The 15,454-nt window shown below is 47.0% G+C and overlaps 1 protein-coding gene across 1 annotated transcript; it reads right to left on the reverse strand.

Moving 5' to 3' along the window:
- Nucleotides 1-11,366: 11,366 nt before the first annotated feature.
- LOC119334308 (cytochrome b561, DM13 and DOMON domain-containing protein At5g54830-like) lies at nucleotides 11,367-14,379 on the reverse strand. Its single transcript, XM_037606898.1, has one exon. It carries the CDS (start codon nucleotides 14,299-14,301, stop codon nucleotides 11,593-11,595), a length of 2,709 nt encoding a protein of 902 aa, XP_037462795.1. The 5' UTR covers nucleotides 14,302-14,379; the 3' UTR covers nucleotides 11,367-11,592.
- Nucleotides 14,380-15,454: the final 1,075 nt, after the last annotated feature.

Consider the following 15,454-nt stretch of genomic DNA (forward strand, 5'->3'; position numbering starts at 1 on the left):
CTTTTCACTTATATTCAGTTTGTGAAGTCAAGTTTGTATTTTTATTTATGATATACACAAGATGAAATTATGTTGAGAAAGGATGTACTTTTAAACGAAACAAGATTTGGTCCCAATTCTTCTTTAGACAAATCGAATAACATGTTCTCCAAATAAAAGGCTAAGATGTTGACTATGTAAGTTACATTTGTAAAATCCTACCCCGCGCATCGAGCGGGCTGCGTTGCTAGTTTATTAGAAAGAAATATTTAGGGCAACTCGAACAGGCCGATCAAAATGGACGACAATTTCGTTCGCTTTTTGTCTGTTTGGGTCGGCCGCTCGCCTTGCGTCCGCCTTCTTTTAGATTTGGATCGGCAGCTCGCCCAACGCACCGACCCATATGTGCCGGTGTGGCCGGCTGGCCGCCCAATATTTACATTGATGTGCATTCAAACATATTGTCAAATAACATAGTTTTACCGAATAAAAAATATTATAGTTGTACAAGCCGGATACAAATAAAAATGTTTCACATAGTTTTGCAAACGAATAAAAGAAGATACATCTATTGGTTGCCAAAATGAGCCCACATATGCTCAACCAAATCATTTTGTAGCTGCACGTGAGTTTCGCAATCACGCATGTCTTTATGAAATTGGGTGAACTGTTCAAATGTCGCCGCTACTCCATGCTCAGACACAACATTCTCACCCTGAAACTGAAACCCTTGATCGTACAGACGTTCCGGGCGCTCTTCTTCTATGATAATATTATGAATGATCACACAAGCAGTCATCACCTCCCATAGTTTCGGCGTGCTCTAGGTATAAGCAGGATATCGAACGTGGTCCAGGTATCTGCAGTGCATTTCTGATAAGAGGAGAAACCGATCTTGCCGACGGCATCCTCTTTGCACTCGAAATAGTCATCATAGCCGACCACCTCCTCTCTAATACGGTCGAAAATATGCCTACTCATACGGAAACGGCGGCGGAATTTTTGATGTTTGAACAACGGATTTGTTGTACCAAAGTAGTCCTTCCAAAGAAGGAAATGCCCGCTCTCTCGGTTGCGATTCAAAGCCGGAAGGTGGCCCGGAATGGAGCCATGAAACAACGGGCGCTGACTGTTGAGGATGGTGATGGACCAACACGCTGACAAATTGTCGGAGTCGCAAAGGAAATTGTGAAAAAAGAACTCATCGGCGAAGTCCATTTTCGTACCTTGGCAAACTGTCGAACAGCTTGTGAGCGTAGAAGAAGGAGACGGCCGGCGAGGGGAGTCGCGGCGTGCACGGACCAGCTAGCTGCCCTGCCGACGTCCGACGAGTGGGCCGGCGTCCGACGAGCGTGCCGGTGAGGATCTGGCCGGGGCGGCGAGGCGACATCTTGGTCTCGGGCGGCTGTGCGGTTGGGGGAGCGGCGGTGGGAAATAGTTTGCTCCCCGGCGGCAAGACGACAGTGGCGGGGCGACGGGGGGAGTGAGCAGCGTTGCTGGGCGGATGTGGAGGCGGCGGCAGCTGGCAGTCGCCGGCAAAAAAGAGCGGGCGGTGTCGGCGACGAAGGAGGCGGGCGAGGGTTGTTGTTGGCTGGGGGGTGGGGAAGGCCAATGAGCCACCGACCAGCGGGCCCCGGAAGAGGAGAAGACGAGCATGCACGCGTCCGTCTCGTGTCCGCGCCGACGCAAATCCGGCTCAAAAATGGGTCGGGAATGGGTCGCCTGCGGACGAAAAGCGAACGCGCGTCCGTTTAGATCGGCACGTTGGGCCGATTTTTCTGTCCGCGCTGACCCAAACGGACGGTGGCGGACGAAACATTGGAGTTGCTCTTAGGGGTCACAAATATAATTTGGTAAGCACAAGTGGTAAAATCCAGGCGAGGCGTTGGCTGGGACCGACAAGATACTTATATACTCCCTTCGTTTCTAAATATAAATCTTTTTAGACATTCCAATACTGACTACATATGAAGTAAAATAAATGAATCTACACTCTAAGATATGTCTATATACATCCATATGTAATCCTTATTGAAATATCTAAAAAAACTTATATTTAGGAACGGAGGGAGTATATCCCAACGAAGGCACGTAGTGGGACTGCAACCCAGTCCTTGCGCCACCTTTAGCCAGGACCTTATATGGACTCACGAGCCACGATGTTGTTGGCCAATGGTGCATTAGAGCTGGGTCAAGATCGATCATCACATTACTCTCTTTGTGTGATGGAATCCACATTCATGTGTGTTGCATGTACGTGTACATACTGTGTTTGTTTACAGGTGATCGATGCAAAAAGGCACTAACAAAACGAGAGATTGATGCGATGACGCATGATAGATTGACAGCCAAAGCAAGCAGGCATGCATGACCGGTGCCCAAATATACATCTTTCGGTTAATTCAGGTAAAGTGCATGCATGCATATACATACCTTATCTATGAGAACATCTGGCTAGGCAGGCCAGCTATATATATATGGCTTCTTCTTTTTTGCGGGGATATATATGGCTTCTTGTTCCGCTGCTGCTATATACTCCTTCCGTTTGAACTAAATCAGGGAAACTTAATATGGAACGGCGGAGAGAACCAACCTAGTTAGCCAGCCAGCCCAAAGGAATCTGTCACGAACAAGTTCGTGTGTCACCAACAAGTGGCCAAATTAACTAGTGTGGGAGATCGGAGCAAACCAAACCACAATCACATCTAAAGCCCGTGGAGTGAGTTGGTCGTACATGTACCAAAATATGGTTATACTCGGATGGCAAACCTGGCTCTTGAATAAGAAATGTTGTGGTGGACGTCTAAACGTAGTTGATGAAGCTTAATCAACAAGTGCAGGATCTGGTTTGAAGAAATATTGCTCGATTACTTTATTATGTATGTTGACAACTTCATATTATTATACATCATAGTCTCACTGACCAATCTTAAGATTTACTGGGTATGAAAACGGATGCTTCATGTGATTATCTCAAAAGGTAACAAAGAGTAGTATTCTCACTAAGTTCAACAAAACTGCCTGTATGACCAAGCAGATCTGCTTGGTCGCGTGATTTTTTTTCCTCGCTTCCATCGGTTTTTCTTCTTGTTATTCTATTTTATACTTTCCTCTTTTCATATTTATTTAATCATGAAGCATCCCGAATAACAAAACATCATGAACATTTTCAAATTCAAGAAAAAATTTCTAAAACGCATGTTTTCTCTAAAATACACAACTTTTTTTAAGAAAGAAAAGAACCATTTATGGAAAGAACAGAAATATTTTTTAAAATTTCGTCAACATTTTTTAATAATTTGAACATTTAATTTTTGTTGAATGTTTCCAAAAATTCACGCACATTATTAAAATATATTTTAAAAATTTCGTTCTTATATACATAGATTATAAGTCTATCCAAAATTCGGAAGCAGGTTTTTCCATGATTACATCAGGTGGAATATTGGAAGAGAAAAAAGAAAGGACCGAAATTTAGCAACGAACTGGGCCAGTCAACAACACGAGTCTTGTACGATTTTCTACTATATATATGTTGCGCTTAGCCAAAGATAGGAGGACTATGCAGCACGTCATGCACGGTGCTAGGGTTCTATCCCGATAACACCTATTTGAGGTTGTGTAGGTCGAATTGGTTGGCAAGCGCACAAGGCCGCTACTGATGGGCTGACATAGTCGAGCGTTGTTGCATTGTGCACGTTACCGAGCAATACCTCTGGTCTTTCAGCTAATTTTTTCTTCAGTTTTGTTTATTTTTAAAAGCAAAAATTAAAGTTTTTTAATGTGCATGGACCTAAAACTGGTTCTTGATTTTTTTAAAACATAAATGTAATTTCTAAATTTCATAAATATAAAAAGGCTCTTAACTAAAAAAATCGCAAATTTTAGAAAATGTTCATGGATTTATAATGTTTAAGGATTTAAAAAGGCTAATAAATCATATAGAATATTCATGTACTAAAAAATTATTCACGGATTTTATAATATTAGTGAATTTAAGAAATAGAAGGGGAGTAAAAAGGAAAATGGAAACCGAAACACCAAAAAATGAAACCACAAAACCAAAAAAAGAGAAAAAAAATTGAGACAATCCACAAAAAATGTGCATTCCCACTCAACAAATAGTCAAACATGTGGTTTAATACTTGGTGGGTTGAGGGTACCATCACCGCCTGTCCCATTTTCACTTATCTCTCCAACTGTTACATGAGAGATGAGAGGCACTCATTTCTTCGCCCACCCATCCCAACGAGATCCCTCTTCGTCTGCTACCTCTCTCCATGTGCTACCTGTTCGCCCTAGAAAAGACTCACCAACCGTGGCTGCCCAAGCTCCATAGGCCTCCCACCTTTTGCTACTCCAACAGTCGCCCTCCCATCCCACACCCACTTGTGTTGTCATGTGTCGATCCAGTGGTCTTCCCGTATGGCTTCTATAAGCTTCTTCAAGGCTTGGTCGAAAATGGTGATGTCGCCTTGGTCAACGAGGAGATGCGAGCTGATGCTCCAACCCAAGACGCACAGGTAGACACCTTCCGATGCAAGGCGGGGCATCGATGTAGCAAGCTTGCCCTACACTCACCTCGTGATGTTGTCACTATGCTCACCCGAGAGAAACACAATTGTTGGTACGTCACCGTCGGCGCCAGTGTTGCAAGCCTGGGCGCCACTTGCTCATAGCGCTGCTGCAGCCTAGACACCAGTGCTTAAAGAGCCTTGAACAGTGCTGCAGGAACACTGGCGTGCACTACTACGAGAATGGTATAGCTACAGCATGCAGTGGCGGCGATGCTACCATCGGATGCTGCTGCAAGCTTGCCACCAAGAGTGCCACACCCCTGCAAACATGGGAACCAATGATGCTGTGACAACCGGCGTCGGCCATGCTACAAGGGGCACCGGGGGTTTCCAATTGGGTGTTGTGGCCAATGCTACTAGAGTCACCGGTGTTACGGATGATGCTGCGGGAGGTCACCGGTGTTGTTTCAATGCCGGTGTGGCGGGAGCAGTCGCCGATGATGTGGTCGGTGCTGTGGGAGCACCGTCGATATTGCAAAGACGCAGACTATTCGATTCATCAGTCGTGCTGCGATAGGGAGAACGAAGCAAACTGTATGTTGTGTGTGCCGCGGTCCTTCGATAGGGAGAAACAAAACAAAGTCCCTCTCTTGCCTATCTCTTGCACTGGCCCATCCAATGGCTAGGCATGTTGAGATCCGGGTAGATCGATCGGACAGATGGCCAGCCGACTGATTAAAGCGACTGATTACGCGTCCTTGTAGGGTCAGCACGTCCTAACCATCAAACAGTTAGTTGGTTCTTTTCTTAGAGGAATTTTTGTAGGTCGATGATCACATTAGTTTGTTTCGTTTCATGGTATACACGCATTCGTGCGTGTTGTATGTCTGTTATACACGGCGGCCAGCAACATGCTTTGTTCGTTTACTGGAGACAGATTCAAAAGTGCACCGAGGGAAGAAAGAAAATGAGAGACCAATGAGATGCATGACAGGCAAAACAAGCAGGAGACATGCATGACCAATCCTCATATGTACTGCATTCGCTCAATTGGGTAAAGCATGCCCGGCTAGATAACCAGCTGACCATCCCTTCCACCCGCAGTATATATAAGTAATTAAGTATGGTGTGTTGTTCTATTAACTCACCATCCACATCAGAGAAACAATCTAGTTACCTTCCCTTGAAGCTCGTGTGGTATGGACCATGGGCAATAGGTGCTCAAATTAACCTGAGCGTAGGACATTGGAGCAAACCAAACAACAATCTCATCTCACCTTCGTGCAAGAGAGAATTTGTACCTGTACCGAAATGTAGTCATACTTTAGATCGACCATCAATGCGAACCAAGCTATGTTTGAATGTCAAATCAGATGTGTACCTGTCACTGTTTTGGTTACCAGTCGAAATTCCAAGATTTCCCATGGTTACCACGTATTTCCATGCCCCTCGGTAAATCACCGTACCGAGCAAAAAATACCATTTAAAAAAAATTGAATTTAAACACTCGATTTATTGTAAAGTACATATGATCTAATTAATGCCATGAGAGTTGGTTCTGGCGTGTTGGTAGCAACCTAGTTCCTATTTTGAGAGGTCTATGTCTCGAATATTCGTTCATTCACTTATTTGAATTCAAATTTCAACTACAAAATTCGCTCGAAATATTCTCGGTATTTCTCGGTAACCGTGGTAACCACATTTACCAGTCCCCCTCGGTAAAATTGCCTCATCCGGTAACCAAAACCTTGGTACCAGTGCATGTGTATTTTGGGTTGAGGACACCAGCAAGAGAAACTAACTGACTCATAACCTATCAAGGAACGGAAATATTATTCAGTTTAGTCTTTCACTGGTGGTTTACACATCTCAGTCCCCCCAAAAAAAAACATATGTCGACATGCATGTTAGGATTGTCTATCGGGCTAACTAACTGTAGGCATTGCCACAGGGGCCATCATCTTTGCCTCTTGCCTTCACCTCCTGATGTGTACCTCCGCGTTGGAGGCTGAGACGGCTGCATGCATGGAGGGTGTTAGCCTTGCTCTAGAGTGGAGCGAACACCCCTTCATGGTGGAGACGGACAGCCTTGTGTTGGCCAATATGCTCTCTGAAGTTGAGATGAACAGATCACCTGTAGCTGCATATGTTGGTGAGATCAAAAGGCTCCTTGGGCATGGTAGGGAGTTTCCTATAGCGCATTTCTTTAGAGATGGGATCAAGGTTGCCCATTGTTTAGTATAAGGATTATTAGGAAGTATAGGATAGACTAGGATTTGGTCCTACCTTGTCTTGTACTTCAAGTTGATCTTTGTACTCCTATATATACGCTCACGAGGCTCAAGCAATACAACGAACTATTTCACCAAATCCCTTTCTTGCTACTAACATGGTATCTATCGCAAGTCGATTCTAAACCCTAGCCGCCGCCGCTTCCGTACCTAGGGTTCGTTCACCGGTCGTGTTGACCGGCTGCCCTAGAGAGTCTTTTTGCCGAGCCTTGTTCCGGACGAAATTGGCAACCTATGCCAGAACGATTGTAATGCCTCTTCTTAATTAATGGATTTATCCATTCACAAAAAAAAAGATTAACTAGTGTGGGAGATTGGAACAAACCAAACTTCAGTCACCGATATAATTTGGGAGGCTAGGAAAACAAACCAAAAGTATTTTATAACTGAACATCCACCAATATAAATTTTTGGGAGACTAGGAAATAGAGAAAACATAGCTGTTATTTATTAAAAATATGCATTATGGGGTCACTAATTTGCAAAGCACAAGTCAAAAAATCCGGGCAGGCAGTGGCTATGACCGACAAGCATACTTATCCCAACAAAGGCCCGTACCGCACCTACAACCAGGACCTCGATATGGACTCAAGAAGTTTTATGCCAAGCGTGCATCAGATCTGAATCCAAGATTGATCATCACGTTACTTTCTTTGTCTGATGGAACCCACATGCATGTGTGGTTCATGTACGTGTGGGCTAGAGACACACAAGGTCATAGGTCATTATTTTCAGACACACAAGGGCCTGAGACAAGGTGATCTAATGTCTCCTATTCTGTTCAACATTGTGGTTGACATGTTGGCAATTCTGATAGGAAGGGCAAAGGAGGCCGGTCAGGTGGGTGCCTTGGTGCCTCATCTAGTTGATGGTGGTGTGTCCATCCTGCAGTACGTTGATGATACAATCATCTTTATGGAGCACGACTTGGCAAAAGCGAGAAATATGAAGCTGGTGTTATGCTTATTTGAACAATTGACCGGATTAAAGATCAATTTTCATAAAAGTGAGTTGTTCTGCTTTGATAGAGCCAATGAGGAACAAGAGGCCTATAGGCAATTGTTTGGATGCGAATTGGGGGCATTACCTTTCACGTACTTACGTATACCCATTCACCATTGTAAGCTGACAAACAGAGAATGAAAGTGCATCGAGGTTCGGTTTGAGAAAAAACTGAGTTCCTGGAAGGGCAAACTCATGTCATATGAAGGCCGACTGATTCTTATTAATTCGGTGCTCACGAGTATGCCTATGTCTCTCTTATCTTTCTTTGAAGTTCCAGTTGGTGTTAGGAAAAGGCCGGACTTCTATCGATCACGATTCTTCTGGCAGAGTGATGAACTAAAGAGAAAATACTGACTCGCCAAATGGGATATCATCTGTCGACCAAAGGACCAGGGGGGCCTTGGTATCGAGAATCTTGAAGTCAAGAACATATGTCTTCTCAGTAAGTGGTTGTATAAACTATCAGTTGAGACTGAGGCCACGTGAGCGCAGATTCTCCGTAGTAAGTATCTGCAGTCCAAGACATTGTCCCAGGCGACAGTGAGACCGACGGACTCGCCGTTTTGGAAGGGGCTTATGAGAGTCAAAGTTGTCTTCTTTAATAGAACAAAGCTTATAGTCGGTAATGGAAACACCACTTGCTTCTGGGAGGATATCTGGCTTGATGAAACGCCGTTGGTGCTTCAGTATCCGTCCCTATATCGTATTGTTCAACGTTGTGATGCTCTTGTTGCAACGATTATGCAGTCCATTCCCCTCAATATTCAGTTTAGGAGGGCGCTTGTTGGTGACCGGTGGGAAGCATGGCTTCATTTGGTGAGTAGACTGATGGAGGTTCAGCTATCTCATCAGCCCGATCAGTTGTGTTGGAAGCTCACTAGGTCTGGAGAGTTCACAGTTAAGTCGATGTATATCGATGTCATTAACTCTAGTGTCATTCCTAGTTCCAAAGAGGTTTGGAAAGTCAAAGTTCCTTTGAAAATTAAAGTGTTTATGTGGTTTGTACATAAACAAGTCATTTTAACAAAGGATAATTTGGTTAAGCGCAACTGGACATGATCTACTAGGTGTAGTTTTTGTGATCGGGACGAAACTTTCAAGCACCTCTTTTTTGACTGCCTGTTGGCAAGAGTTTTGTGGCACACGGTGCATATTGCCTTTAATATTACTCCTCCGAATCCGGTCAGTATGTTATTTGGAACGTGGCTTGTTGGGATAGAGTCCGAAACAGCTAGACACATTCATGTAGGAGTATGTGCTTTGTTGTGGGCAATTTGGAATTGCAGAAATGATTTGGTTTTTAACAGAACAACAAATATTCATTTTTTGTAGGTTTTATTCCGAGCTACTGCGCTGATCCGTATGTGGTCGTTACTCACTCTGATGGAGGCCAGAAAGCGTTTGGTTACTGGATCTGTCCGGTGTGAGATGGTAGTGTGGGATATCTTCATCCGGTTTGGATGACGGTCATGTAATAGGATAGACAATTAGTTTACCTATCTTTGTTATGCCAGCCGGTTGTGGCTTTTGGGCCTTTTGTTTCTTGGCGTTGTGACTCTTTGTGAGCTTGTCGTTCTTTTGTTTTCAGACTATAAGACCTTGTTGAACTTCTTTATTTATATATAAATGTGGCCGTATACATCGTTCTGATGCAGAGGCCGGGGAGTCCCTCCTTTTCGGAAAAAAAAACGTGTGGGCTAGATATACTTAGTTTGTTTACAGGAGATTTATGCAAATGGCACTGAGAAAATGAGAGACCGATGTGATGATTCATGACAGATTGACATGTGCAGAGCAAGGAGGCATGCATGACCGGTGCCCAAATGTAAAGCATTCGGTTATTTCAGGTAAAGTGCATGCATATACATACCTTATCAATGCGAACATCTGGCTAGGCAGGCTAACTATATGTACCGTTTGTTGTTCCACTGCTACTATATAAGGTATCACATGAGAGAACCAGCCTAGTTAGCCAGCCAGCCCTTGAAAACGGATCTGTCACGAACAAGCTCGTGTGTCACCAACAAGTGTCCAAATTAACTAGTGTGGGAGATTGGAGCAAACCAAACCTCAATCATCTAAAACCGGCGGAGTGTTGCCGTTGTACATGTACCAAAATGTAGTTATACGTGGATGGAAAACTTGGCTCGCATAAAAAATGTTGTGATGAATGCCTGAACTAAGTGGCTGAAGCATATTCAATCTAGGTGTAGGATGCGATTTGAAGATCTCTGTGCAAAACCAAAGGGATAGTTTTGAAACCGGTTAGATCTTCTGTTGAGCAGGGCAATATTTAATATTGTTCGGCAGTCCTTTAAACCAATTGACATTTGTCAAGTATTTATTAAATACATATTATGCAATAATCTTTGATTCCATAGTCGATTATGTTGATATGATTTGGCTGGAGGCTTTTGAAAGGGATGACCAACACCGCTGTTAGTCGCAAAAGGAAAACGTTGCTCCTCTTTTTTAATGACTTCTTGAAAAATTCTCAGCTTCTGAAGATGACAAGCTCCTTATCTATGTTCAGATGCATCTACGAGTAGTTGATTCATAAGGTCATTGGGGATTAAACTGGAGCTCCTTTTACAATACTTTGCGATCGATGTCTAAGCGGGCAATCAACAGAATTGTCGGTCTCGGCAACAAGAATAAGCGAAAATTGCTTCTAAACTATATTAACTTCCCATTTCTCTAAAGGCCTAATGATTCAGAGAGAAAAGAAGACTCAGATTCTAAGGACAAAGGGACATATGTAATTCTGCTTATTTTTTGTCCCTCTGCCTGGCTACACACCTACTGCTGCTTTCCCAACAAGGTGGTAAGCCACCTACCAAAGATCCAGATCTGAATGGGAAATTAGGAATACCTAACTACTAGTAAAACAATAGGCCTAAGATGCAGTCTGATGTCCATGTCACTGAAAGCAATATAGTAAGGGCACAGCAGCAAAAGGAGAGATTTCGGTACCTTATTTGGTTTACTTGGAGCAGAGGATGTCCAGCTCATCGTCGTAATGGACAATCCCCTCAAGGGTCAACAAACTGAACTCCAAGCATGTTAGCTGCCATTGCAAGGCAAGTAGACAACAACCTTGTGACAGATCTGCACGTCAGGACCAAGAAAAACAGAGAGTTCGCTCAACCTGAAGCTAAATGCATTTATGGTTATTTGGTGTAATTGATTTTCAATTAATCACATCTGTTGAGTAGGCTTCTGCTGGTGCCAAATTGCCAAATCCATATATGAGTTCGACATGTATAAAACTGAATCTAAAAATTGAAAAGGGTCAAAAGTAGGACATATAAGAACACAAAAGTAAGTAGTCTGACAATAGTACTCGGTTACTTTATAATGTATGTTAACAGCTTCACATGACTGTATGTCATAGTCTCATGGACTGATGTTAAGATTTACTGGGTAAGAAACCAAATGCATCATGTGATTATTTTTGGACGTGTAAGAAAGAGTAATCTTCTCTTTGAAGTATATACCAAAATTGTACAGATATACATACCAGTCACTAAGTTAGAAGATTAAGAAAAAAGAACAAGACCTATGCTCAAAAAGATGAAGAACAGAGCACCTATTCTAAAAAGCAGAGCACCTATATCTCTCCTGCAGTCAAAGAGGAGTTCCTTCTACATTGTATCAATAGAGAACCTCAAGTAAAATCCTTCTACCTTGGGATGTATATACGTATATTATATCTCCACTTTGTTCTATCTATAAAGAATCTGAACTAAAATCCTTTATGTTGATATGTACTACAAATATATGGAAAAAGGTATATATGTTCATCCTTTGAGTGGCTCAAGCTGCACTTCCATCGATCCAGGCGAACTAGAGTCAATTTTACTGTCGAAACTATCAGACTGCAGAAGATCAACTGAATCATCTTCCTCAGTGTTCCCAAGCACAAATTTGTGCGTGAGGCCATCGGCGCCATCTCTTCTTCGCTTAACCTTCATGTACTCGAGGTAAGCCACCACCAATACAGCACTGACAACCCATACAACCAATCCACATGTAAGTCCCTTGATCGTCTTGCTGCCGTACCTGTGCCCAAGATGCTGCAACCCGGTGAAGAGTGCCGTGACAGCAGCTACCAGAGCAGCCCTCCCGGTGTAGGTATGCAGATATTCCCAGATGATCCTGTTTCTTGGCAGAATTTCACCATTCTCTGCTCTGTCTGGTCGAAGATAAGCATTTACCGGCTGCATACAAGTGAATGTAAATGCTATCGCGCCAATTTTAGCATGTGTGGATTTGAAAGAGAAACCCCGGAGCTCGGCGACGGCGAAGAGAACCCCCATGAACATGACAGCCAGGCCTGAGTACTGAAGATATGTGTGAGCCTGGAACCAGAGATCCCCCTTGACATGCTTCAGGTATCGCGCCGCCACGATTCCTCCTGGGAGCAACAATCCCCATGCCACAAACATCATGAACCCATGAACGGCGAGCACCGGCCGCAGATCCTCCACCGCCTCCGCCAAGCCGCTGAGCAGAAGGATCCGGACAGGACGGTTGCTGGTGACAGAGTGCATATTCTTCACACTCAATCGGCCAGATGACCACTGGGAGCCCATGGCCCAGATGACCTTCAGAGGTGTCGAGGGATCGATGATGTTCTTGCACTCCACCCTCCCACTGCACGAAGGCGTCAATGGACGGGTGAACTCGAATATGATCACGCCGTTCTCCGACCGGCACCTCTTGTAGGTGAGGTTCTCGTGCGTCTCGTGCACGCTCATGCCGTCCTTCCCGTCAATCCAGTACGAGTTGACATGTCCCGTGCCGTTGCCGTCGACCCACCCGACGTAGGCGTAGCTGTTCACCATTGCGCCGCCGAAGCCGATGGCGATGTACCCGCTCTTCTTCTCTCCGCGGGCGGCGATGTTGATGGAGTCGCCGGACAGAGTCCAGAAGAATGTCACCTGCTGATCGTCCAGCAGCACGCTGTTGTTGTACATGTCGCTGAGGCCGCCGTCGACCACCTGAATTTTCCACCCCATCTTGGGATCGTAGAGGGATTGGTAGTACACAAGGTCTGGCGTGTTCCGGTCTGGCAGCCAGACGAGCTCCGTCGGCGTCGCCGGCACGCCCTCCGCCGTTGGGTCGCCGGCGTAGATTACCTCCGAGGCATGCCGGGCCGTGGCGTTCCCGCCGACGGGGTCGGACGTGATGTACAGCGGCACGTCGTGCCCGGCCTCGACGGAGAAGGTGACCGGCACGCCGCGCTCCACCTTGAGCAGGGGCGCCTCCTTCTTGTTGATGTAGAGCACCTTTTGCGGGTTGGGCGGGTTGGGGTAGTGCAGCGCCGGCCCCGTGGTGACCACCAGCGGGGTCTGCCGCTCCGCCGTGATCCTGCCCTGGTCCTCCTTGTCCTCGGCGTCCAGCGGGCCGGGGCACCCGTTGGTCGCCTCTGACACGTTGAGCGTGAGGAACCCGTACGCCGTGCCCGCCGGCGCGCCGTGGTTCAGCGGCAGGTAGTACGGCCTCAGCAAGTCCGGCTGCCGGAGCAGCCCGATGGCCCAGATCACGGTCATCTCCCTCGTGGCGTTGACGGCCACGTCGTACCTCTTGTCGGGCGACGCCAGCGGGCGCGAGAAGCGCACGAAGGAGACGCCGTCGCGGCGGTGGCCGTAGACGAGCCTGGTGTTGTTGACGGACGCGTCGCCGGCGGCGCTGCCGTTGCGGCGGTCGTAGAACGTGTCCGGGCAGACGCCCTCGGCGCCGCCGTCGCCGCGGAGCAGGCACTCGCTGTACTTGGTGACGAAGTAGTCGTCGGCGAACGGGAGGCCCTCCTCGGTGAAGCCGGCAACCGCGACGTCAGCGCCGATCATGGAGACGTTGGTGGTGGACCTGCGGGGGTCCGCCCAGCCGAACGCCATGTAGTACTCGGACCCGACGGCGGCCTCGAGCCCGACGTCGATGGCGTTGGCCGCCTCGCGGAGCGTCCAGCGCACGCGCAGCCGCGGCGAGAGCTGCGCGCAGGAGGCGAACATGGTGGGCTCCTCGGTGGAGGACGTGCCCACGGCGGCTTTGGAGGGCTCGGAGGTGGTGTTGGAGGTGGCGAGGCGGACGAAGCCGAAGAGGGAGGAGGTGAGCGGGTCGAAGGCGGCGAGGACGGGGACGAGCGGCCAGGAGAGGCCCGGGAGGAGGCGGAAGACGAGGGACTCGGAGGCGAAGGTGCGGTTGAGCGGGTCGGGCGCGGCGGGGGAGCCGCGGGAGAGCGCGGCGAGGTCGGCGCCGTCGGCGCGCCACCAGCGCGCGTCGGCGGAGCCGGCCAGGAGATCCAGCGAGGAGACGCGGAAGGAGCAGCCGTCCAGCACGGCCACGCGGCCGCGCAGCTGGTGCTGCGACATGCGCAGGTCCGCCTCGTGGCCCGCCAGGCTCGTGTTCCTCCCGCACTCCGCCGACGCCGCGGCGGAGAGGGAGGGCGCGAGGAGGAGGAGGCAGGAGAGGCAGAGGAGGGCGCCGACGGGGGCGAGCGGCGCCATGGCGGTGGGGTCAGGGGGAGGCCGGTGGCATGGGAGCGATCGCGCGGCGCGGCGGGGGCGGCGGCGGGTTCGTCGGGGCGGGAGGAGCAGGGCGATCGTGCGGCCTCGGGGCGGACGGACGGACGGGCTCTGTTTTGTCCGGCGCGCGGCTTTTCTGATGATGCGTGGCGGGGCCCGCGGCGTTGGTGCGAACGAACGTGCGTGGGTGCCGATGCTCTTTTGTTTCGGTGGTGCCAAGGAACGAACGTGCACGTCGCTGTTCTTTTGTATGGGAAGAAACGATGAAATTTCCTATAGACATTGTTTGTGTGTACACTCTTTTTGAAGGATTTTGAGGATAATGGCCAACTTTGATGGTGATCATAGAGGCTATAGTAGAACTCAAAAATATCCGGCAATGCGCTTTCAGTAAGATTAGACGTTCAGGTCGACGACGAGGTCGCCGTAAATCTCAGGATGATATGCCGGCTCAGTCTTTCGGAGGTGCTCATACGGGTAGGGTGTAGTATGTGCGTTAATAGAGATGAGTGTATGTGCGTATGTATGAGCGCTTGCGTCTGTGTCAAAAAAAAACGTCATCGGGGCATTGACATAGTTGTGAGATGGGGAGGCTCAAAGGGACCTTATTCATCCACCGACAGCGATGCGTGGCTGCGGGGAGGGTAACTTTTGGTCTATGGGTATATGTACAATATAAATAAAAAAATTAATAATCAAATAAAACTTCAAAAAAATTAATTTCTTTTCTAAAATAAACTTGACATTCTATTGTACTTGTGAAAAAAAATTCCACAAAAAGAAAAACACCCATTACCTTCTTTTAGAAAACCAAAAAAATTAGGCCAAAATAGTGTAAATAGTGACCTATAATAGCAATAATTTTATTTATTTATTACCCTGAAGTCAACGCTGGTTTTTTTAAGTGAAATTTACATACTAGTGCAAAAGAAATTATTCAAGTTTATCCTAAAATAACTTCTAAAGTTTTTTACTTTTATTATTATTATTCTCATATGAGGTGTGTATACACCCGAGAACCAAAGGGTATTTCCCCCGTTGCAAGGCCCTAATCCCAACCTATCAATGGGCCAGTATCGAGGTAGGGTTCCCCGCAGGTTCGACCGCGGTAGTGAAGGGTGGTTCTCCCTTATTG

This window comes from Triticum dicoccoides, chromosome 7A (assembly GCF_002162155.2).
Source record: "Triticum dicoccoides isolate Atlit2015 ecotype Zavitan chromosome 7A, WEW_v2.0, whole genome shotgun sequence".
In the NCBI taxonomy this organism is placed as follows: Eukaryota; Viridiplantae; Streptophyta; class Magnoliopsida; order Poales; family Poaceae; genus Triticum; species Triticum dicoccoides.

Coding starts and splice junctions, on each gene's coding strand:
- LOC119334308 (XM_037606898.1), bottom strand. CDS start 14,301: ATGGCGCCGCTCGCCCCCGTCGGCGCCCTCCTCTGCCTCTCCTGCCTC.